Source organism: Melopsittacus undulatus, chromosome 1 (assembly GCF_012275295.1).
Source record: "Melopsittacus undulatus isolate bMelUnd1 chromosome 1, bMelUnd1.mat.Z, whole genome shotgun sequence".
NCBI lineage: Eukaryota > Metazoa > Chordata > Aves > Psittaciformes > Psittaculidae > Melopsittacus > Melopsittacus undulatus.
This window is the reverse complement of record NC_047527.1, coordinates 39,891,970-39,916,855: the sequence shown is the minus strand read 5'-3', so window position 1 is coordinate 39,916,855 and position 24,886 is coordinate 39,891,970. Positions and strand designations below refer to the sequence as shown.

The window sequence follows — 24,886 nt, the reverse complement described above, 5'->3', positions numbered from 1 at the left end:
GCTGGTTCCGCGGCGTGGTTCTTCCCGCAGGGATGGTGCAGGACCCGCGCGGGCGGCTGGTGGCGGAGCTGTTGCTGCGGGCCGGTCCCGCCTGCAGCATCCTCTGCCTGTGCTCCCGCGCCTTCGTCGAGTGAGTATGGGCACCGGACGGGCGGCACCGCCGTGTCCGGGGCAGGTTCGCTCTGGGGAGGTGCAGGGAAGGGTCGTGCTGCCGCGGCCGTGCGCGAAAAGGGCCCTATGTGTTGTTTTTATGTGGGCAGGGATGAACCCAAGCGCTGGTCCCCGCGGGGAGCTCTTGCCGGAGGGGACGCGGCCCGGCGCGTAGCAGCGGTCTCCGATCGGAGCCCGCTTCCTCCCGGGCCGCGCTGTGTCCCTGGCAGGGGCCGCGGCTCTACGGTGCTCGGCCCGAGCGCTCACCCTCCCACCGCCGAGTGCTTCCGTCCCCTTATCGCTTCCCCAGAGGGGTGCGGAGGGACCCGGAGCCCACGCGAGCCAGATGGAGGGACGGGTTTCTCAGCGCGGGATGGGAAATGCTGCTCGCAGGCGTCAGTCGGTGCGTGATAGGGGAGAGCAGGCTGAGACTGTTACCGGGGTTTTTGCTGTCAGATACACTCGGTGTTACGGCGGCATTTGCGGAGATGAGGCGCTTTCAGTATTGCGTGATGTCTCAAATAGTTGCTGTTTGGGGCTGGAGACATTAAATGCTGCTTATGCGGAAGCTTTTGTGCCCCTGAAATGTAATTCCGTTGTTGCATAGAACAGAACATCTCTTGTGTAGGATTTCCCGTCGGGCTTTCAAGTATTGCCTTTTTAAGATTTTACTTTGTTCCATGTGTTTGGACTCATTGGGCAGCCCACGTGAGAAGGGACAGGAAAAGATCATCTGGTCCAGCCTTTCCTGGGAAAGGGAGCCTAGAGGAGGTTGTTTAGCACCCTGTCCAGCCACATCTTGAAACCTCCAGCAATGGGGGCTTTACCACATCCTTGCAGAGTTTATTTCCACTGAATGATTGTTTTTACTGAAAAAAAATAGTTTTAAGGATAACCCTCTGCATCAATGTCTGTCTTCATTTTTACAGAGATCGAAAATTGTATAAACTGGGATTAAAAGGATTTTATGTCAAAGATGACAATGATAGTACAGGTAAGGTAGTAAAATCTACTGTGTGTTACAATGTGCAGTCATACTTAAAGTGAGTTATCTGTGGCTACTTGCATTCTTATTTCTGGCTTATTCTTCCGTACTTTTGTATGGGGATAGATGTGAATATCTTAGTACTTGCATAGCTTTCAAAATACCCTAATCTCAATGTGGAAGTTTGTGTCAAACCAGGCGTGATGCTTATTCCTGTCCAGACAGACTTACTGCCTCACATAATCTCCATCTGCTACATGGAGCAGATTAGTTGACAGGTCCCCAACCTGCTCTTAAATTGTAATTTCAACTAACTCAAAATTGGTTATATAATGGAATGTCTGCAGATCCTGGATGTTTGCTTGGGAGCAGCACTGTCCTGCTGCCTCTATCCCTGTCTAGGATATTAGCTGTTGCAGATTGATCTGATGGGCCAGAAGCAGAGAAGAAGCAGTAGCACTGATGGAAAGAATTATGATGTATGTTTACATGAGAATCAAGTAAGGAGGATGAGAAGAGTAAGTCTCTCGCTTGGCATGCTTTTAGGGATGATCATAATGCATGCTCTGGCAATTTTAACACTATTCCTTTGTTCCATCTTCCAGATAGGCGTATGTGGAGAATTTGGAAAACAGTACTTTTGGTATCTGTTTTTACCTTTGCTGTTATGCTAACTTCAGCATCATATAACATCTTAATTTGAAAGGAAGATATCTAAACATTAAGGAATATCCATAGAGGTTTATAATTATTAGCACTGATTAAACGTACGCAATGTGGGAGGAGTGAAGAAGGAGAATGTAAACCTTGGTTTTGGGCATATATGAGTGAATTGTGGTGAGAGTAATCATTTAAAACCAGAAGGGTATTGTGCTGTGTGATAATTTGGCAGTAAATGTATCATGACAAAAAAATTCTGAGATGTTTCATTTTTATCATCTGTGTCGAGATGTTTTATATTTTATTGTTTCTATCAATATCCAGTTCCTACTTTCTCGGTGGTATTTGTCATTTTATGTTCATATGATGTTGCTTAACAGTTTGATAGATGTGCAAGCAGTGATTCAATAGCTGATCAGTTACTTCTGAGATAATTACGTTCTATAGTTTGTGCATTACATTTTTGTAAAATCATACTATCTTTGTTAGTGTGGCTTTGAAAGATTTATAACAGACTCGGCAACGTCTTGGATTTCTGGTTTGCTGTGATATGTGCCAAAAGAACTCCTGTAAAGAATTTCTTCTCATAATACTGATTTTTTTTGTTGTTTGCTGCGCATCATTGTAGTTTGCTCTGCATGTTATTGAGGTGAATGTGGTGGATCAACCCCAAGCACCCAGGTTTTATTTTTCCCATCACATTATATAGTATGGACTATACCTTCAGCTAGTTTTGCCAGCAGTCCCACCTATATCCCCTCCTGATCTCTTGCCCACCCCAGCATACTCACTGTGGAAAAGAGAAGGTTATAAGGCTGTGCAAGCCTGTGCATCACTGCTCAGCCAGTAGTCAAAACATGGGTGTGCTGCCCACACTGTTTTAGCTGCAAATCCCAAACAAAGCACCCATAGAGGCTGCTATGAAGAAAGCTAGCTCCATCCCAGCCAGATCCAGTGCAATGTTTTGGCTACCTATCGATATTTAGGCAGAAATTAAGGTATTTATGAGGAAAGTTTTAAATGGGAAAGGAAGCTTAAGAGGCAGTTCTGCTGGGTTTTTGGTAGGCATTAAGGTATCAGAACCAGATTTATATGTTATGTCATATTATATCTTAATATAATTTCTTACTAGGAGATGAACAACCATCTGAGGAGAACCGTTGTCCCAATCTATCCACATTGAAGGTGGATACTAATCATGCTCTGGACCTGGAACAAGTTGAACTAGACTCAGAGGCTGAGCTTATGAAGAGCATGGGATTGCCTCTTCAGTTTGGTGGGCAGTCAGCCCACAGAGACATTGTGGTAAATCTTTATTTGCTTTATTTGTTCTGTTTACTTTGTGTTTCCAGACATAGGAGCATATCTACTCTTGGTTATTTGGGGACTGCAGTTCACAGAAGTGATGTGAGCTGCCTTTGAGCTGTCTGCCTCATGTACTTGTACCAACATACAGCACTGTGGTCCGTGGTTTGTAAAATCCACCTGCCAGTTTGACTAAACAGGGTCAAGCTGTGCCTTTGTGCTTCCATTTCTATACTGCTCTTGCTACTAGAGAGAGCTAGTTTAGAAGAGGTGTGGTAATGTTGATGGTCTGCATCAGGACAACTAGAACACTGCAATCTGAGTGCATGTTTTCACAGGTTCTGATCTGATTTGCACTGCATGTATTAACATGGCATTATGAAGGATGTGGATGAGAGCTTAATGCCAGTTCTGTGAACCTAACTTCTTACAGTCCACTTTATAGATTTGTCAATGTAACAAAAGTAGGGATTGCAGCTGATGGGACATTTGGAGTAATAGCTGTATATTTGCAGGCTTTTGCCCATGTAGGTTGTAGATCCTCATCACCACCACCTTTTTACCTGCCAAATTTGATTTGGCAGTTTGTGAAAAAAAAAACAACCCAAAACAACAGATTCATCTGATTGAAAAACTTGCTTTTGTTGGACGTTTTTGTCTTCTTTATGTAAGTAGAGTTGATGAAACCAATATGTTCCCTTAGCATTTCCTTTCAATAACAAGTTTCTGTCCACTAGACAACTGTAGGAGCCTGAGTTTTTGTAGCAGGTGAAATGGGTGTATTGCACAAATGAAGGGCCACCTGTTTGGAGAGGAGGCTGTTCCTTTGTCTTTCTGTTAGCCAAGCTGGAGATCAGTATGGGATGGGAAGAATATTACACCCTTCTTTTGCATCAGTGTCTTCAGACATACAGAGATGCAGCTGCAGGATTTACAGAGCTTATGAGTATATAGTGATGCTTTTGTTTTATTTTTTTAAAAAGCACTCAAATATAGCAATGGTTTAACATTCTGTTAAGCTGAGCATTATATGTTCACTACCCTAATAAGACATCTGAACAGTGTTCGCTGCCCAGGCAGATACCTGACAACAGTAAGGGTCAGTATCCACGGCCCCCTAAAAAAGCTCTTTGATGTTACTGAGATACTGTTTTATTGTTGAGCTCAACCCAGTGACCTTTCAGTTCCTGACCAACCTCCCTTTAGGACTTTATAGTGTTTTATGTTGATGTCTCCCCTTCTGAATCCTTGAGCTACTAATGATTTCCCTCTCAGCAGCTCCACTTCTGTATGTGATCCTGCCTTTCTTTTGTGTTATCTTTCTGTACACTTTGTCACAGCTATTTCTCACAACCTCCACAGAAATGTCAGGCAAGGTCATGCAGCAGGGCCCTCTCACACTCTTAAACCCCACAACCTTTTGTGGGGAGAAAGCTTAACAGGGGGGTTGCAATAAGAGGGAGGATTACAACAGAAATGTGCTGGGAGAGAGAACGAGAAAAGACTATATGAACATTGTGGACTTCTAAGCATTTTTTCCATTATATTTTAGGTAACAGAAAGATATAGAAAGAGAAGTAACATGAAGATTATGAAAAAGAAAAAGAAGAAAAAAGAGGTACAGCAAAAACATGAGGATAAAATGGGACAGGAATGCCAGAATCAAGTTTGTGATGATCATATCCAGTCCATTTCTCATGAGCTGGCCCTAGCTACAGAGCAGTGCGAGAAAAGCAACAAACCTCAGGTTGTAAGCGAAGGGAACTGTGAAAGTTCAGAAAGTCTTGCAAATGAGACTTTACCCAGTGAACTTAAAGAAAAATGGGAGAAGTACTGGAGCGAGTATGGAGAGGGCCTTCTTTGGCAAAGTTGGTTGGAGAAGCATCAAGAGATCTCATCATCTGACACCACCACAGCCTCTGAGCCTTGGAATAGTCCAGATACAAAGGAAGAATGGGAGCGGCATTATAGCGAACTGTACTGGTATTACTGGGAACAGTTTCAGTACTGGACAAGTCAAGGATGGACTACTGAGAGCTTACATGGAGACAGCATGGAAGCTGATGGGGTTACCCAGGAGATGGTAATGGACTTGGTTAGCCCAGGGACTGAACACAGTGAAGTGCTGAGCTTGGAGCTTTCTACCTCTAACACCAGAAATGAGGAAACACTCCCTTCAAGTGCTGAGCCCCACAGTGAAATAATCTCTGGGATTTGTAATTTAAACCTGAATTTGGAGGAAGTGGAGCAGTGTAGCACAGCTTCCCACCAAGGTCCTCAAGAGCATAATTCATCTGACAGTGAAAGCCAGGAAGAGCCCTGTGATGGAGGAACCAGGAAAAGGAGTGCATCTTGTGGAAATGAAAGTATTAAGCAATCAGGTAATACAGAATCAGCTAAAACTGATTTTATGAGAATTTCTTTATGTGGTTATATATAAGAAATAAGGGCCTGTCTGTATTACGCCATTTTTAAAAAGTTAATCAAGTATTTTGCGGAATGACTGCATACTTAATTCCTTGTTCTTTCCTCTGCTTTTCTGGGTGATCCTCTCTAACCTGTATATTGAACGCATTCTTTAGCCAGAAGTCATTTTAGTAGAACACGTACTTCATGTATCTTCAGATGTACTACTTAAAGTGATGAGACAGCCCTGCTAGTGCATATTTATTTATCTTGGTATTAGTATTGTAATTTCATTCAGCTGTGTCATTCAGATGATTTGTCTTTTCTCACTGATAGTCTAAAATGAATGAAAACTCAGGTTTGTGTTCCCATGACTGACAAATTTTAAGAACATCTTTTTCAGAGAAAAAAAGTAGCTCTGCAGTTCTGGGGTTGGAAGGATTTTTGTCTTCTGTCTAAAAAATGACATATTGGTAAATAAACCCTTGTTTTGGTGTAACATGTTAGTATGGATCAAATGTATTTCAGAGTTCCTTTCCAGCATTAAGTTATCAATTAGGCAGTGAGCTAGTATTTGTAGCTAGTATTATGGTGAAAGCCAGTGGCTGTGCCTTACACCACTGGAAGAGAGTCTTTGAGGGAGGTACAAAGACTGAGCTAGACATGTTTTTCTTAGAATCATAGAATTGTTTGGGTTGGAAAAGACTTTAAACATCATTTAGCTCCATCTCCTCTGCCACAGTCAGGGATACCTTCCACTAGGCCAGGTTGCTCAGAGAAGGGAGAACCCTATCTCGTTTGCCTGCCAGTTCTTCCTGCTAGTGTTTGCTGTGAACAGCAGGGTAACATCTTTCCTGACTCTTGAATGGTTTCTCCTACTAAGAGGAGGGATGAAGCACATGAGTTAAGTGTCAGCAGCTCAGGAGTTCAGTTTGGTGGGAACTCTAACTCTGCTTCTAGTGACCTTTTAAGGAAGGAAGAAGCAGGTGTGGTTCCATCTGGATCCTACAGTAGAGTCGGAGAGGTGAGAGGAAAATCTCCTTTCCAACAAGAAACAAGAGTTCTGGAATCCTCTCATTAGATGTATGTGCATATCTTTGCATAATTAATAAAACGAAAACAAAATATACATCCAGGGAAGAAACTGTTTTGAATTTGTACCTTGTAGGCATTTTTCTTGAAGAGCTTGAGATAATTTGGAGTTAGTCTTACTTAAGTTTATTAACTCTACAGTGTAACTGATACTGGAAGCTTGTATTGGTATGTTGTCCCTCAAGCAGAGACAAGTAAAGATATATGGTTTGGCACTTGTGCCTCATTGTCAGATTCAGGTATATACAACAAACTAATTGTAGCTGCAGATGTACTTTGGGGACAGTGAGATAAGGAATTAATTTAGGCAAAAGGAAAGTATAATCTTAACCTATCTTTAGGTTTGCAGGGGTCATGTAGTTCAAACTCTAACGACAAAGAACAGTTGCTGCCTTGTGACCAAGATGAAGACGAGGATGAAGAGCCTCCTGAATGCAGACCTGTCAAAGTCAAGAGAAGGCAAGTCATGAAATGTAGATGAACTTTTTATTTCAAGAAGCCCAAGTTCAGAAGCCTCCTAATTTATAGCAACTAATTGTTTGATTGAAACTATGGGTTAAAACTTCAATACAGAACAAGAATCTTCCATCATTGCTTATCACTTTACCTGGTAACAAGCAGTGGATATTTCTTCTGTTGCTTTATGAAAACAGTGTATGGCCTCAGTGACTGTGCAATGTGATGGTACTATTCTTGTGTCACTGAAGTATAAGAGATTGTTAAATTGGATAGGACAGCTTGCTTACCTAGGTCTAATTTGTGTAGATGGTACAAGAACGATAGTAAATAATCTGTATTGTTAACTAGATTTTATGCTGCCAGTAAAATGCTCAGTGCTGTGCAATCATAAAATAGCCATCTCTGCCTTGTTACAGTCTTTTTAATTCTCTAGAAGTTTAAAGCCTCAAAGATGATGAGATGGCTCTTCCTCTCTAATAAATCTACAAACTCAAAGGTGAAGGCATGGATGGAATTATTATCTGCTGATCATGTAGCTTCGGTTTCATTCTTTTATTTGGCTGTTACCATATCATTAATAATAGATGCTGAAGGCAATTTGGAAATCGGGTAAATAAACACTGTCTTCACCAGTTCCACATAGGCTTGATATTAAATATTTTAAGAAGTCATTTGGAATAGATGGAATGTTATAAACCCAATAGAAGGACATATGTGCCTTGAATTGGGTAAAAAAAACCCAAGCAGAAACTCTGGAAGAAGTATGTGCTCATGCATATGAATAGGCTGGTATTATTTGCCTTGCTTGATTTCAGCAATGTGTGGAAGAACATACTGAAGCCCACATTTAAATGTTTTCAATACCTGAATTTTAGTGGTATATCTGTAAAATTATAGTGTTTCTTATAGAGACTTTGTCATTTGTGTTTTTTCCTAGCCATGAACTGGATGTGGATGAGAACCCAGCGGAAGATCCTGAGAAAACCTGTTCTGCTTTGGGTTTTAAGTGCGGCACAGGACAAAAGTAATTGCTTACGAGGAACTTGGGGTTTCTTCATAGCAAGTCAGCTTTCTTCTTGTTACTGAAATAGACCATTCATCTCTATTTCCATTTTGTAAAGCTTTTGACGATATTCCCAAAGTTAGTCTCTGCCCTTAATAAAACTCATTCTTTGGCTAGAGAGAGATGCAAAGGTAGAGACTAATACAAGAACAAGGAAAGTGCTTTGGAACTGAAGTGTGAATCGCAAGATACTTGCAGTTGTGTAAATGCTAGATGTCCAGTCAGCTACTTAAATTAGAGCTTAAAGGCCTGACAATGAATGGTCTTCTCAGTTTGGAGTCCTGTGAGTTTAGATCATAATTTATAGCTGTTTCATGTTGGAATCAGGTTGCTTTATACTAGTACAATGTTTCTGTACTAATAAAGTGTTGCCAGGGTGCTGACCAATGAAATTTCTTTTCTGGTGGTATGACCTAAAGATAGGGTGGTCAGTGCTGTAAAAGTAACATCATAGGGCACAGGTAGACTGTAGCTTAGGTCTAGCGCTTCTGCGAGATACAAGTTGTTTAGGTTGTGGGTATATCTATATAATATATATAATACATATATGTATATGTTTCAGAGGAGTGTGTTTTGCAGTTGACAGTCCGTGATCTACTTTATAAAAATTATTTTAAGTGAATTGCCCTTTTTGTTTAATTACGTTTGCCAGGAGACAGAAGTAGCTGTTTTGGATGTTCTTTACAGCCGCCAAAGAGTTGTTTTATTCTAGTAATCAAAGACATTTTTTCATTTCCTACTCTTTAGGCTGGTTTGGAAAATAATTTCTATCAAAAGTTACATATATACGTGTGTGTGTGTATATATATATATACACAAGAAGAAAAAAAAACCTAAACCAACCCAAAATCAAGTTGGATAAACATTTTCAAATAAAAATATGTAAAAATTTTCATGAAGGTACAGTGTTTTGCAGTTACATTTGGTGACATATTTTATTTTAATAGCAGAAAAAAATCTCATCAAGAAATAGGTTAAATCATCTTCTGTAGATGTCAACATTCATGTTAAGACTTCCAGGTTGGAAATTAACCAGCTAACTGGGGGTTTGTTTGTGGTTTTTAATTTCAGGTATGGTGGAATTCCAGATTTCACCCACCGAAGTGTGCAGTACTTGGAGAAAAAAGCAAAACTCAAGTCCAAATTCTTGGATATGCGTAAACCAAAGAAGAGCAAAAACACACACATCTTCTTTACAGAGGAATCTGAAATATCTTGCAAAAGAAGTAAAACTTTGAAGAAGGTAGGTTTAATTTTTAGTGTTGCTGTAATTCATAATTTATCTGCTCCCTTACTATATTGGTGTATTCTTGGCAAAATGTCAAGGGGATTTTGAGCTTAATGGTGAAGTTATGTGAAAGTCATTCCTAACATCTGGGTGCATCATTCCTGTGGAGATGTGTGTAGGTTTCTATAGTTACTAGCAGTATCTCTGATTTTAAAGGGCACATGGGGCATTTGTTAGTGCTGGCATTTCAGCAGGGAGAGAAAAATGTTTGTATAGGTTAGTGTGATTTATGTAATGCTGTGTTCTTAGTAATTTGTATCAACATCTTTGCTTACACCACTACCTGCATTTTTTTAAACTATAACTTTATGCTTCATTATTTTTATCTCAGAAATTAGTAATAAGTAGAAAAAAAATGTTCACTCTATTTTTTTCTGAGTTGAGCCCCTTTAAAATCTGTTACCTCAGAACTTCAGTCCCACTGCTAGGATTTTTGGTCAAAACAAAAGCTCAGCCATTGCCATCTTATACCTGAGGCCAGCATAGTTCTAGGGCAACTGTAATTGTGTGAAAGAAGTTACACATTTCCTCAGACTTTCTGGTAAGGAACTTCCCCAGGCCTAAGGCCGCTCAGAGCAACCGTAATGTAAAAGTGAGCACCTGCAAATGCCCTTGAAGAGTATAGACTAGTGTCTGCACATTGGTTAGTATGTGATGTGGGAATGTCTGCTGTGCAGCAGAACCCTTCAGCACATGCACCATTTGGTACATCTTGTGGATGAGGATGAAGGTAATATATGAAGGTAATTTTACCTGTTGATGCTAACCTAAAAGTTGGAGTACAGCTTCTATGACTGCAGATTTGAGAAAAGGTAGTGAATTAAAAAGTAGTAATCTTGGTCACCTGTGCCGTGGCAAGTCTGACTATATTTCAGATATTACTTGAGAATGATTTAAACCCAGACAGGATGGAGAGGAGCATTGGAAGAATGTAAAACCCACAGGTTGAGGTAAAAACAGTTTAATAATTGAAATAATAATAAAATGATAAAACAAATAATAGTTACAATAATAGTTAATAAAAAAAAGAAATAAAAGTTCAGAAGATACAACTGATGCACAATACAATTGCTCACCAGCCACTGACCAGTGCCTAGCCCATCCCAGAGCAGTGATTGATCTCTCCCAGCCAGTTTCCTCACAGTTTATATACTGGACATGATGTGCTGTGGTATGGAATACCCCTTCGCCTAGTTTGAGTCAGGTGTCCTGTCTCTGCTCCCTTCTGGCTTCCAGTGCCCCTCCTCACTGGCAGAGCATGAGAGACTGAGAAGTCGTTGATCAGGATAAGTGCTACTGAGCAACAACTAAAACATCAGTGTGTTATCAGCACTGTTCTCAAACTAAAGCCAAAACACAGCATTGCACCAGCTACTAGGAAGAGAATTAACTGTATCCCAGCCAAAACTATGACATATGTTTATCAGTCATTTTTTATGGAGTTTCCCTTTTGCAAATAGCTGGTATCTACTTCCCAAAGATAACTTGTTTCCAGATGGTGTAAAAAGGGAGCTCAGTGGGTGACTTCCTGAATGTTTTGACTCAGGATATTTTACTTTTTTTCAAAATATATATGGCAAAGAGTGCCTGCATGGCAGGTGCTTTTGAACTGTAACACTTCAGCTGTGCTCTTGATAACTGGTTAACAACAGCATCTAATCATCTGTGATATTTGACAATTGCAGGTGGAAATGTTCCTAAAGCAGGTTAATAAACCTGAAGCAGAAACCACATCCCAGGCAGCTTCAACTCAGGGCAAAGCAGAGGCACTGTCCGTGAGCAGCGACTCAGAGGATCAGGAAGGCTCTACTGCTGCACAGACTGTGATGCTGGGCACTGAAAACCAAAAGCCACCATCTTCCAGTATGTCCCCCACGGAACCTGAAAGGGGTTACCTTGAGGAGGAAGCACAGAAGGTGGCAGCAAGCGCCTCCAGTGGCCAGGGTGCGGGGAGGCAGGAGGGGCGGCAGCTAATTTCTCTGGATATTCCCGATTATCTCTGCGAAAAGACAGAGGATGTCAGCCAAGGTACATCAGTTTCCTACAAACTGGAAATGAGTTGGCAGTGGACTTAACACTGCCTTACTGCACACTGGTGTAATCTGGGGTTTGTTTATTCTGTTTATTCAAAGAAACTCATTAAGTCCAAGGGTTAATGAGGTTGATTGAGAACTGTGCTAGTGGAAGTGTATTCAATATTGGCAGTATTTCCTTATAGATGAAGAGTCATGGTTGAACCTAGGCACAATCTAACAGGTTTAAATTCACACCTTTTTTTCCCTGTAAGGATGAGGGTGGTTAACTCCATGTAGATGCACAGACCATGAGGTTTGGGGTTCTCAGTGCACATTGCTGAGCTTTGAGGAGTATGTGTTGTTGAAATTATTTTCAGGGAGGCGGGGGAGGAAACCTGAGTTAAGCACTGTAAACAAAGGAAAACAGGCTTATTCAGGTTTCTGCATATAGTTTAATCCTTCCTATAGTGATTTGATTATGTTAGATTTCTACTTGAAAGCTCTCGTCTAGGTTTTATTCCTTATTTATACAAGGGCATTAAATTGGGCTCTGGTTCACTTGTTTATAAACTCACTATATAGAGTTTATTGCTGTCAGTTGAAGATGATGGCTAGCCTGTTAAGGCTCTTCACCTGAAGTGTTACTTAGGACTGTGACTGATACCTGTCAGGTAACACCATTCCCTTGAAAAATAGAGGATGCTTTTTTTAATTTAAACCACTAATCTGCATAACCTGGCAAACGGCAGAGGAGGACATTTAACAGTGTTGTTAAACCTGAGCATCTTGCATCTTAACTCTCACCTACATACAGATTACATTCCTAGCCTGCAAGAACAGTGACTGTTAACTTTTGTATTGTCTTCCAGATGTAGATGAAAAAAATACCACAAAGAAGAAGGAGAAAAAAAGGAGAAGAAGGAACAAAATAGCAGTGGGAGCTATGCCTGCCGAGATTGCTGCTGATCCGGAGCTTATCAAGTACTGGGCACAACGCTACCGGCTGTTCTCTCAGTTTGATGAGGGAATTAAACTGGACAGAGGTGTGTGTTTAGTGGTATAAGATATATCCAAACCTATGGCACTTCTCACAGTTTGTACTGATTTTCTTATATGAGGAGTGTTACTGAGTGTGTGGTTGCACATGCACCGCAGCAGGCAGGTGAGCAGAAGTCTTGGACTTAAGTAGAGTTTCTAGCTTGGGACACCTCTGTTTGCATTAGTCCTCATATTTGCCAATCATGCTGTACCCAAATTTTGCTTGGTCTTTTTCAAAAACTTGATGACATTTTTCTGTTTCTCTATTTTATAAAATAATTCTGTGAAACTTCCAAAGATGCTCATGGACCTAGTTTTGTTCTGAGTTTCAGCAGTCGCTTTCAAAGTTACTTTTTTCCATGTTTACGTGGAAACCACTTCCAAATCATAAATTTTTAGGTAAAAAAGGATTAGGATTACTGCTTCTTTGTGTCTGGGGTGTGTTGGTTTTGTAAGCCTTTCACTTCTAATGCTCTCTCACATAAACATGTAGATCATGTGGGAGACCAGACATTGCTGTAAAGAAAATAACATTGGATAAGAGAGGATACATATCTGGGTTTATTTGTTATAGAACATAGTCGTGCTGTATGACACTTTTTGTAGCTGTCTCAGTGGACTTGTCCTTGATAAGCCAAGATCCTCAGCACCACATTCAACAAAGCATTTACTGAGATTTGGGCATATCTGTTTGCTTCAGTGAGACTTTGTTTGCTTAGCAAATTGCTGGGCTGACCTGAGTTTATCATCTTCAAAGCCTGTATTTCCTGGTCGAATGTGCTAAGCCAAAATTGTTGGGATTAACACTAAACCTTAGTTGTGTATGTTGTTTGTTTGTTTTTAATTTAGGTGACCTTGGAATAAGAAATGAAAATACACTTCTTCCTTTCCTTTGCAGAGGGCTGGTTTTCTGTTACTCCTGAGAAAATAGCTGAGCATATCGCTGTCCGGGTTACTCAGTCATTTAACTGTGATATCATAGTGGATGCATTCTGTGGGGTTGGAGGAAATGCTATTCAGTTTGCATTGACCTCAAAAAGAGGTAAGCAGATGTTCTATGTAGCACTTTATTTTGTTTCTTCACTCTTTTTCCCTAAAAATTTGGGTATGCACTTTGTTCACTGCTTTTTAATCCTTTTTTTCAGAGCATCTGAAGGAACAGAAGCTTTTTTGTTTCATCAGATTTACAATATGAGCTTCCTGTTTTTAAAAACGAGCTATAAAACTGCTTTTCAAGTCAGACTTGGATTTGTGTGGTATTAGTCAAAGTTATTTTTACATGTCGTAGTAACTAGTCTGTCAGATGCTCTGAAGCTTGCTGGTAAAGGTTGAGTTCTGTTTGCCGTGCTGACTGCAGAGATGCCACAAAGCTCCTGTTTTTCCCAATTGTTACACCAAGTCTGTGTACTCCAAAACAGGTTATGTGAGAGCAGTGCTTAAAACACTTGAATGGGATCATGTGCAGGTGCAGCAGAAGCAAATACAGAAAAGTGATAATAACAACTTAGTATTAGTCTAAGTTCCTGTTGCCAGCTATTGAAATTGCTGTGAAAGATTGAGAGTGCTTCTGTAAAAACACTGACTACTTGATATTCATCAAACACTCTGGGGAAAAAATCAGCTCATTTAATGTTTCTGGGCAATTTCTAAGCAAGACAAATGGCAGTTTCTACTGCATTCAATTTGGTAGGCTATGATCCATTCTATAAATGTTTTCCAAATTTTACTTTTCATATTTCCTGGCCAAATTTTTATTTCTGTGATTATGCACTGCCCTTGTATCACCTGTCTTGTGCTGTGTTGTTTGGGGTTTTTAAACTCAATTTTCAGTACAGTGTTACCTGCCACTGATAAATGTTCAACAAAGGGGAAGAGTAAGTTTCTAATTGACACCATTGTCAGGCTCCTGCAAAGATTGAAGCAAGGACAATTTCCTCTCTTAGGCAGACAGCCTAAGACGAAGTGGACAACTTGTCTGCTACTTGAGCTGAGATGGAGGATTGTCATGTTAGTAGATGTATGACAGCCAACAGCTAAAGCTTCTCAGCTTTGCAGCAGTAGCTGAGCCTTCCCAGCCTTTGCTGTGTGACTTCCCTTGTTGTTTTGTAAATGCAGCAGTTGTGCTCTTGGTAGAACATCTGCTGCTGCCATGCAAGGGCAGGTCATTCCCTTCTACGGAGCTGTTGCTTCATGTCTACTATGACCAACAAAACTGAAGTAGTCACTCACTGCACAATAGTTGGTTATAGGCATGACTTGTATCTGGTGGCTGCAGAGGAACACCTTTCTTGTGAAAACATCCTTTTGGTGGTCATTTGGCATTAGCAGTTCAAGTTAACCTCTGTGTTTGCTCTCTTTGGTTTGCAGTGATTGCTATTGATATTGATCCTGAGAAGCTCAATCTTGCGCGCAACAATGCTGAGGTATATGGCGTGGCGGATCAGATAGAATTTGTGTGTGGAGACTTCATGGTGCTGGCTGCTGACCTGAAAGCAGATGTTGTGTTCCTCAGCCCACCCTGGGGAGGACCTGACTACGCCACAGCTGAAATCTTCGATATCAAGACCATGATTTGCCCAGATGGATATCCTTTCAGAGTTACATGCTGGGATGATTTTCAGTTGTTTACGAGCAGTTTTCTCTTTCTTCCCCTCCCTCTCTTGACATGGGCTTTGCACATCTGGTTGACTGACTGGAAATGATTTGACCAGCAGCTGAAGTCTCAGATGTGCTGCATTTGTTTAGTCCTGCCCTAACTGGAGCTATATGACTGGGGGTTGGAATAAATGACCTTTGAAGGTCCCCTCCAACCCAAGCTATTCTGTGATTCTGTGACTGACCACCTAAAATTTAGTATTTTTATTATAAGTTTTTATTTTAAAAAAGTCATGAAGAGTTCTTAAAAGTAAAAAAATCGCATAAAGAATTGTAGTAGTTTCTTAACTTAAAGCATTAATTCATCAGTTTTAACTCTTTTATATTATTTTATTAAAATACCCTAAAGTCATTAAATAGCCATGTGGTATGTATATATAGGTAATAATTAGTCATATGGTCTATTGTCATTAATACCACTTTTTAATTGATTTATGAAAGGTATATCTTATTTTACATGTCTTACTCAAACTTCTCAATCATAGCGCCTGACTTGGGAAATCACAGAAGAGTGCAAGCAAATACTAACCCTTTCAATTAATGTATAAAATTCCAGACTTATTAACAGTGGTATTGAGTACTCATTCATCTGGGAAAGCATTAGCATGATAGTGTCATCAAATATGAAGTGTGGTGGGTTTTTCCCCCAAAAATAATCTTAGCTGTTCCCTTTTTGTCTAAAATGTAGCCATGTTTGTAAGAGTAAGAAACTCTTTGTATGTATGTGTGGCAGATATTCCATTAAATGGGTTAGGAAAAAATAGCAAACCAATGTATTAGCTATAAACTACATTCAGATTTCTCAAATACATCTATAACTCAGTTAACTTTAAAAGTGAGGTTGGCTTTTTTTCTGTTTTCTAGGGCAATAATGATGAAACAGATTTTCTGCATTTAGACGAGTTTATGCATTTCAGAAGAGTAACTAAGACATACTCAGAAGACTAGCTATAATTTAATCCCATAATAATTGTGTTTAGAACATACTTTTGATATGAATTAATATAAACCAATTTCTCCTTCCCTGTTCTTGGTTTTTCCTTTACTGGCTTCTACATTTGAAATTTTCAGGCTCTCCAAGAAGATCACCAACAATATTGTGTACTTTCTACCTCGGAATGCTGATATTGACCAGGTGTGTTACTGGATGAGGGCTTGGTAATTAGAAAAAGCTCAGCTGGCTTAATAGGTATTATAAGCACAAAAAGACTTTAAAGTCTATTTAGCTGCATGTGTTGGGGTTTTGTCTTTAAGTTCAAACCTTGAGTTATTTCTGCATTTGCAGTACTTCTGATACATTTAGAAGTGGGAGTAGTAGATTATTTCCATGGTTTTGATACTGTTCCTTCATAGAGCAACAGATTGGAGGTTCTTATAGAAGATCCAAAGTGAGTAGAGTTCTTTAGTGTCAGACAGATACATCATTATAAAAAACAAATTAAAAAAAGTAAAAGGATATTTTAACTTTGTAACCAGCCCTTACTATCTGGTAAGCTCCTGAGTCCTAAACTTTCATGGCTTTCAGTTTCTGAAGGAGTTACAGGAAATCACTGCACAGCCTGTAGTCCCTACTATCGCTGATCAGTAGATCGAAGGCAATGGTCATGCCACCAGAGGTGGTACTGATGCTGTCCAGACAAGCATGTGGTTCCATATGAGCTGTTTGCATTGCAGTGATTAGATAAACTGACTTGATAAACTCACAATTTGTTTCACTGGTGTGGGGTTTGATTTTGCTTTTTTTTTTGTATAAGGTATTTTTGGTTTAAACTTTTAAGAAAGTGATTAGATGACTGTTACAATGCCAGTGAGTGTCTGGTTTAGTTCTTTCTGTGTACTTCCTGTTAATTACGTCTTGTAGTTGTTTCCAGAGAAGGGAACAGCGATGTTCGTCTCGCATGCAACATGCCACATAGCTTTGCAGGGTTATTTCCTGCCTTCCCAACAGCTGTGTCTGACTTCAAGCAGGCAGTGTCTCCAGCCACTTGGTGGCTTGCAGAATCATTGGTGGCAAACAGCTGGCTTTAGAAACAAACTGAATTTCACATGGCCTGAGCATTAGCACACCATGAGCCCATGCTATGCACAGCACCATTTGAATGGCGGGTGATGATTCATTTTTTTGGTTTCAGGCTGGTGAAAAGCCAAGTAGGTTATGAATCTTTGAATAGGGACCTTAATTCTAGCAAGGGTTTCTCTAGTTTCAACTTCTAACTGCTGCATTTTATCAAATGTTTCATTCCCACGGTGAAGAATGACTTTGCAGGTTTCTGCTGTGCTCATGAGCATTCTTTTACTGGATTTATAAATGGGCAAAGGTATCTACATTTCACTTACATTCTCACATGCACATCCAAGAGTATTACCCACAGGCCTGTGCCTATTCCTATAGAAGAGCTTGACATCTCTGTGTGGTTGGGTTAGGTGTTTTGCCACCTCGCATCTTGGTCTGGTTGGCTCTGAATGCTTTTGTTGTGCTCTGAGTGTTCCTTAATGTACATCCACAGGTTTGCCTTTATAAAGATGTCTGAATAGTAATTACTGTTGCTCAAAACCAGCTTTGTAATTATGGCTTAGTTGTTAAAAGCACATGGTTGGAGGCCTGGGTTCAGTTCAATCGTCCGTGCTATGGGTTACTCTCAGGAAGAGAAATCATGTTATTTCTAGAGATTATGCCAGCGTAAGGACAAAAACTTATAGGTTGATGATCTGAGTGGGGAAAGAGAATAAGAATCTAGCCCACTGTTTAGGAAATGTCATCTTGATCCTGTGTGTACAGAGGTGTGTTAAACATGGCCATCCCAAACATGACTTTAATGGATAGTCTGGTCCATATTTGTGGATTTGGCTGCCTTCATCTCTGACTAGTTTCTGAAGTTACTGCCATTACACTTCCAGGGCTGTGAATCTCTGGAAAAGATTTATCATCAGAGTTCCTTAGTGGTTAGTGTAGACAGTTGTCTTCTCAGTCTGCTCATGGTTTTGCCCACAGTTCTCTTCCATTGTCGTTTTCTCATGGACCGCACGGGGTACTTGTGCTGCAACAGCTGACTTTGGCAAAGGCCTATGGACACAGCTGCTAGGGTGTAGTATTGTCACTCAGTTTATGAATGTAGTCCATAAACTTGAGGGGCCTAAAAAAGCTTGATGAAGTAAGTCTTTATTTTGCAGGAGATTAATACCTAGAAAGTAAATAATTTGGATAAAGCAGTGTTTGTTGAGCAAATTATATGATGCCTCAGATTTAAATGGAAAGTTAAAAACCTAAGTTTGATTTGTGATAATATAGCTGAGGAATGTAAGATTTGTCTCTTTTGTGTCCTCAGAAACTGTGTGTGCTTGTACCCATATGTAAGGCTTTCAGAGGTTGCTTAGCTCCTAGAATAGCTGGTGAGACATTTAATTTGTAAGGTGGTAGTTAAAACTTAAGTGCTTTGCCTCTAGTCTTTCATTGATTGGCTTGAACCTAAAACCGAGCTATGGTCGTGTGCTTTGTCAATTAAAACTGATTTAGAAGCTGACTTAGTTGCCCTTGCAAACCTCTGTGAAGATGCTTATACTGACTGTAAGCCAGTGCTTCAGTGCAAATCTGCTTGTCTGACAGTGGATCTTGGGCAGAAATGGAAATAAATGCCCAGCGAGTTAGAAGCAACCTTACAGTAAAAATGCTGTTTAACCTTTAGTTAAAGTGGTGCAAATTCAGTGGGAAATATGTTCTTCTTTTTACAGTTAGATAACTCACAGAATAGGGATCCTGCTACCGCTGTGAAAGCAGGTGGTAGCTGACCTTGACCTAGCTGTGCCAGAGGACTTGTTCACTGCCTCATTGTCCTACATGGTTTTATTCTAAAAACAGTGCTTATTATGTCTGCAGGCTTGGCCTTTTCTGTGTAGGGTTAATCTTGGAGAGAGAGATGGGGTTCTTTGAATTCCATACAAAATTCTCTTAAGGTGGAAAAGAAGTGAACTTCTGTACTTCTGCCTCGAGAGGGAGCAGCGAAACAGCAATGAGGAATCTGGCGTTTATTACTTATCCTGACCATGGACGATTAACTGCCTGCATACTGTATTGTGCCTTAGTGATTATCCTGAAGTGCTTCACCGTTCTTTGCAGACAGTCACATTGTACAGATTTACAGAGGGTGGCTTAATTCAGAAACACATTTTTCTCTTTTTGCTAAAAGACAATTTTATACATATATCTACTTAGCATGGGATTATCTTTAAGTCTTTCTTATTTTAAGCTGCTGGAAATGTTGCATAATATCTTGAGCATACAGTATTGATTTTGGGTTGCATATTAGTCTGTCAAAACAACAGGATAATTTTCAGCTAACATTTCAATCTTTATGACCTTTATAGCAGAGCAAGCAAATCTATTGGAAGAATATTGGTCTACTCTTAAGACAGGATACAAGTGACTTTGCTAATTGAAGATTATTCTGAGAATGAAATGGCTGATTATTATTCAGTTTGAAAGATATCTTTTTTGAGTTAGAAAAGCTATTCTGTTTCTGTATTGAAAACTTTGTGAGCATCTTTACTACTTGAAAATTTGATGACTGGTGCAAAACTATAAATTGGGTAAATTCCTGGAGGTTTTGGAGATTCGGAGGTAGTTTTTTTGTTGTTGTTTAGCTATGTCTGATTTAGTGAAATTTCACTGTTGGAGCTTTTGCTGTCCTAAATGTTGGTGTATCAGACCTGGTTTATATTCCATATACTGCCAGAAGATACTAGTTACATTTTGTTCCTTGTCAAGTGTATAGAGTGACTCCCTGAGTCCAGCATTAAGCAAAGTGCTCTCGACCTTGATAGTTACACAAAGAATACACACCATGCAGGCACTTTTCTTAGTTTCTTGTCTTTGTTCCCACCTCATATTTGTCATCCATTTGGAGAAAATCTAGAGTTAGACACTGAAGACTTGTTCTGTCATCAAGTCTGGTGCCTATATGGGAAGATGTTTGCTGTGTTTCTGGCTTTGAAAGTCCAGTTGTTACAAATGACTGGTCAGTGAAGGGGGTGTGAAGATGGGTAAAACTCACTTATTTTAATTCTGTTTGGTGTCATTCAGAGAACAGAAAATCATACCAGAGAGGTCAGCTTAATAAATGAGTATATGATAACCTCTCTGAATTAAGACATTTAATGGCAGGCTGACTAGTCGAACTGCCACTGGGCCCATTCATTTAGCTATGATTTTAGACTGGTTGCCTAGCCAAATGGGACCTGCCAGGCAATGTCATATCTGGTTTAGGAGTAAATATAACAATGAGCAAAGCAGGGAGTGAGTGACCAGGAGATGAACTCAGATTAATTTTATTGTATTTTTAAGATGCTTGGGTATTAGGAGAGTTGGCAGGTCTACTCTGGGTTGACGTGTTTTGCAGGCTGATCATTTCTAAGTGAACATAATTGAGTACACTTCAGCTATGACTGTCATGTTCATAATGGCAGCTTTTAAGCAGCCTGTTTTAAACTCGCATCTGTTCCCTGTCCTTGATAAAAGAGAAAGCCAGAAGACATCCCAGATTACATCGAGGCTGAGCGGCACTTCTGGACTTCAATTTTCCTAAATCTCATAGCACTTGAATACTGAATTGTAATTTGCCTACTTCAAGTTTAATAAATAAATAAATAAATATTTTCTGGTCTCTCAGAGGGTGGCAGCACCACCATGGTAGTGGCAGAAATTCACCTGCAGACCTGTGCATTTTGAAGAATGCTATCTGAGAACATTTTGGTTTGTTGCTTTCCATACACAAAAAAGAAAGCTTGTTTTTCTCATATCCAGAAAAGTGAATAATGATAACTGTGGATAAAAAGTTTATCCTAGTTGGTGGCTGGAACAGCTGGTAAGTTACTTTACTGAAGGAAATTCACTATGATAGATAAGAGCCTGTAAGGCTAGCAGGAAAACTTTTGAGATCAAAAATACACCTAAATAATATAAGGCAAGTTTGCACCTCAAGCAGCTTGTCCTCCTGAAGTAATCTTCCGTGGCCATCTCTCTTTTCATATTTCTTTTCTGATATCTCCTATTTTAAACGTGAGACCAAATTTGCTGGCTATATTCTTAATGCTCCATGGCTGTTTCTGTAGCTGTGGACTATTTCCATCAGCAGTTTCTGAACTGAAGGATGAAGCATCAAGGTGAGATGAATGCAGGGAGGCCTTAACTGAAGCTGCATCCTTTGCCTTTGCCTGCGGAGAAGTGTGGCACATGTAGAAATAACACCGCACAACAAAGGAGGCAATATCTGTCTGCTTGAGTACATGAGTTTGGGCTAACGATCAAACCAGGATGCGAGAGTTGCCATCAGGGAATTGTTGTATTTGTACAGGAAAATGCAGAATAACCAAATTTTGGACTAGTCTGTTTTTTAAAAGAAATTAAGAAGCCTTTTACTATTCACCATTGTAGTTCACTGCAAAACCACTGTTGGTATTTCCAAAAATAGGTAAGCACCTTTGCTTTTCTCAAAGCATCGTTCCTCAATCTGCTGTTATTTTTAGAGGGCATCCCTCTGCCAAGCTGGCACCTTTCTGAAGCTCAGTGTGTGCCAGTTTTCACTCATTACGCCATCAGCATTGACTGAGCCCTTCCAAGGAAAACTTGGCAACTGCTACATAATTAGATTTGCACCCTCCAGCAATTCACAAATAAGCATCGTCGCAGAGGATTTACGTTTGTGTTGAGGGGTGTGCAGAGCCGGATCCACCCCTGCGGGGCTTACACCCCTGTGTTTATTTAGATTTTTGTCACCTTTGGGTTTATCAAAAACTTTTAGTAGTTGTTTGAAATTAGTCTTAGTTATCCTGGATTTAACACATAGGGACAGTGTATGTACTTCTCAGGTGTTCTCAGTGGATGCTGCCCCTCCACAGAGGAGCAGTTTACTGCTGTGTTAGTTATATGTTAGTTAGTACTGTATTAGTTGTTAGTTATGTGTTAGTTAGGTAGTTAGTACTGTGTTACTGATGGAGGATTTTGCTTTACATTGTCTTCTAAGAGAAATGTTTAGTAAACGCTTGTGTCTATTGAGATATCAATGCATTAGTCATACCTAGGTGTGCTAGTGATACAAGTTGTGCCCTGAAAGCGGGAGCACGTAACTTCAAGACAGTAATCTCAATGTTCTTGTATTAAACTGACTAATACAATTAATATTTTAGAATAATTAAACAACTTTAACTATAAAATGCAAACCCTTTAATGGTTTCTAGAAGGGACATTCCAGCTTTATTTAATTTATTATTTTAATAAATTAAAAGTACAAACTTAATGTCTTCTGGAAAAAAAAAACATGTTGCCCCACAACATTAACTGCTTTTCAGATTTCAAGAAAGAAAAGATAAGTTGTAAAATTAACATTCCTGATCACTTGCCAATTTCAGGTTCTTGTGCTATTTATAAGTCAGCCTGCCTCTGCTTTTTTACTTAATTGGCAGGTTCCTCTTTAACAAGAACCTGGATATTTTTTTCCTATTACTGTTGAATTGAAGGAGGAAAAAAACCACTCACACTTTCGTTTTTGGCTGCAGAAACAAAAGACTGAAAAGTGAGGAAAAAAGAACCCAAACAAAACAGAAAAGTCAATGCTTGGTTTAGATGGTGGTAATTTTTTGGGCAAGTCAATAAAGGCTTGAAATATAATTTAGATAAATCTGTTATTTCTTCATGATGGTAGGCTGGTTTTTTACTTACAATAAAATAGAGGAAGTTCAGCATGTTTATATTTAAACCTGTACTACAGGGTCAAATCTCAAAGGAGTTCAGACTTGTTAATGCAGCCTGAACTTTTAGTTCCAGCTGCTACCATCACAGACTTCTTGGTTTAAAGATCAGTTACAATCTACTGCAGCCTTTTAGACCTTGATTGCTTTGTCTGCCCAGGAAGTTTCCCTGCATGGGGAATATAGAAATAGTTTTCCTACAGCAGGCAGGGAAAACAGCAGCACAGAGCAGAACTGGCTGGGGAGCAGGGACCCCACTGCAGCACAGGCCCTTGGGGTCTGTGATGGTGTGATGGTAAAGCAGTCACTGCTCAGTTTTAGTAGTGTTCTCTTCCTTCTGTCTGTGCAGTCTGTCCTGGTGACAAATTGGTAGCCTTTATGGCTGTCATGCCTCTAAGGGGTTGTACTGAGGCATCACGAGTAGGAACAGGAGAGGACAGACTATTACATGCTTTGGTCCAAAATACAAAGTTCACTGCAGAGCGCTGTCTGTCTGTAATCATGAAGCATTAAAGGTGTGCACTGGCCTCAGTCAGTAGAGCATGAACAGTGAAATTCTCACTCCAGTGATTGTAAACATGAGAGTTGGGACCAGCACTGCCTGATGAGCTCTCCATGCTGGCTGCAGCCTTGCCCTCAACACTGCGTAAGACTCCAATGCACACAACAGCTTTGCAATAGCAACAACAAAATACTGCAGCTGTCGTTTATGAGCTTCCCTGCCTGTTTGGGGTTTGGGGGTTGGTTGTGATTGGGTTGTTCCCCATGCGCACACACGCTCTTCAGTGCAACCTTCATGCTTCCTCCTAATTCTAGGATTTGGTTTTACTCTTCCCCCCAAACTTGGGATTTTGACACCTGCAAAGCACAGGTTTCCAAAAAGCTTGTTTTTTTGCTGTAGCTGTGTGTCAACAGCAAGTACCCTGCAAACTGCAGTCTAGCATCTCTCACCTCAGCACTGCGTGCAAAGCAATAGGTATTTTAGTTCTGTAGTCCTCTTATTTTCATGGCTTAGGGCGAGGGGGATGTTTTAGCCACAAACCACTTCTGTAAGTAAAACAAGACACAGAAAGAGGACCAAAGGCATTAGGTGCCAAGGAACACTGTCACTCGTGTTAACACAGCAAAGATGTGGTTTATGTGGTATTTCATGTGAATAAAAGGTTTGGGGTTTTGGTTCTTCTGTGCATTGATTGATTTGTTTCTTGTTCTTTGTTTTTCAGGTGGCTTCCTTAGCAGGACCAGGAGGCAAAGTTGAAATAGAGCAAAATTTTCTCAATAACAAACTGAAGGCAATAACAGCTTATTTTGGTGATCTGATAAGGCATGACATCTCGTGAACTCAGTGTGGATTCTTCCAAACCCAACCTTCCTGACTGCTGCTTTGCTTAAGCTTTTTGTACAGCTGGCTGGTCAAAAATGACTTGGAGCTATTTTCCACTTTAATTTCTGTTTACAGAAAGTGTTCTGTTTATTGCTACTGTCAATAAATGTTTTATAATAATTGTGACAGAACTGAAAATGTAGAGGAGCTGTGAATATGTGGGGGGGGGGGAAGAGAAGATCTCTGTGAGATGCGGTCTTGCAAGGTTCAGGTCCAACCAGTTGAAGGGGAGTTCAGGATTTCTTTGCAACTCTCATATGTGCTACTTCTGTACTTGCTCTGTTTCTGAGTGTTAAGAGGGTCAAAAAGAGTATCCTGAAAGCTGTTGTGCATCAAGAACTGCTGCCTGTGCTTGAGAAACAGAAGTATCTGAACATCAGGTGCAACTAGGTGGTCCAATACGCTGCTAGGGTTTAGCCCCAGTTCAGTTCTCTGGCTGCATGCTCACTGGGAAACCTTTTCAGGTTTTCTGTGTAGGATGAAGGTCGACATGTTTCTTACAGTGGGTACTCCAGGTTGTTGCAGCACAGGGGAAGAGCAGGGCATGTTTGTGCATAGCTCTACCGTCTGGTTTTTGTTACTTAATTTTTTTCCTCCTTCCCCAGCCTCTTCATTACAAAGATGCTTTGAAGAAACCTTCTAACTG

At 40.2% G+C, this 24,886-nt stretch overlaps 1 protein-coding gene across 2 annotated transcripts; it reads left to right on the top strand.

The window, feature by feature from the left end:
* On the top strand, window positions 1–24,365 carry TGS1 (trimethylguanosine synthase 1). Of its 2 annotated transcripts, none has more exons than XM_031052289.2 (13): window positions 1–130; window positions 1,080–1,144; window positions 2,928–3,100; window positions 4,653–5,481; window positions 6,940–7,057; window positions 7,995–8,081; window positions 9,192–9,363; window positions 11,094–11,436; window positions 12,293–12,466; window positions 13,360–13,503; window positions 14,829–15,045; window positions 16,173–16,251; window positions 24,080–24,365. In XM_031052289.2, the coding sequence occupies exons 1-13, from the start codon at window positions 33–35 to the stop codon at window positions 24,194–24,196; spliced, it is 2,616 nt and encodes an 871-aa protein (XP_030908149.2). In that variant the 5' UTR covers window positions 1–32; the 3' UTR covers window positions 24,197–24,365. The 2 variants fall into 2 exon arrangements, with proteins under 2 accessions (XP_030908149.2, XP_033922078.1); XM_034066187.1 differs by lacking the exon at window positions 1–130 and adding an exon at window positions 490–553.
* Window positions 24,366–24,886: the final 521 nt, after the last annotated feature.

Coding starts and splice junctions, on each gene's coding strand:
- TGS1 (XM_031052289.2), top strand. CDS start 33: ATGGTGCAGGACCCGCGCGGGCGGCTGGTGGCGGAGCTGTTGCTGCGG. Junction 1,145..2,927: donor AGATGACAATGATAGTACAG/GTAAGGTAGTAA, acceptor ATTTCTTACTAG/GAGATGAACAACCATCTGAG. Junction 12,467..13,359: donor GGGAATTAAACTGGACAGAG/GTGTGTGTTTAG, acceptor TTTCCTTTGCAG/AGGGCTGGTTTTCTGTTACT.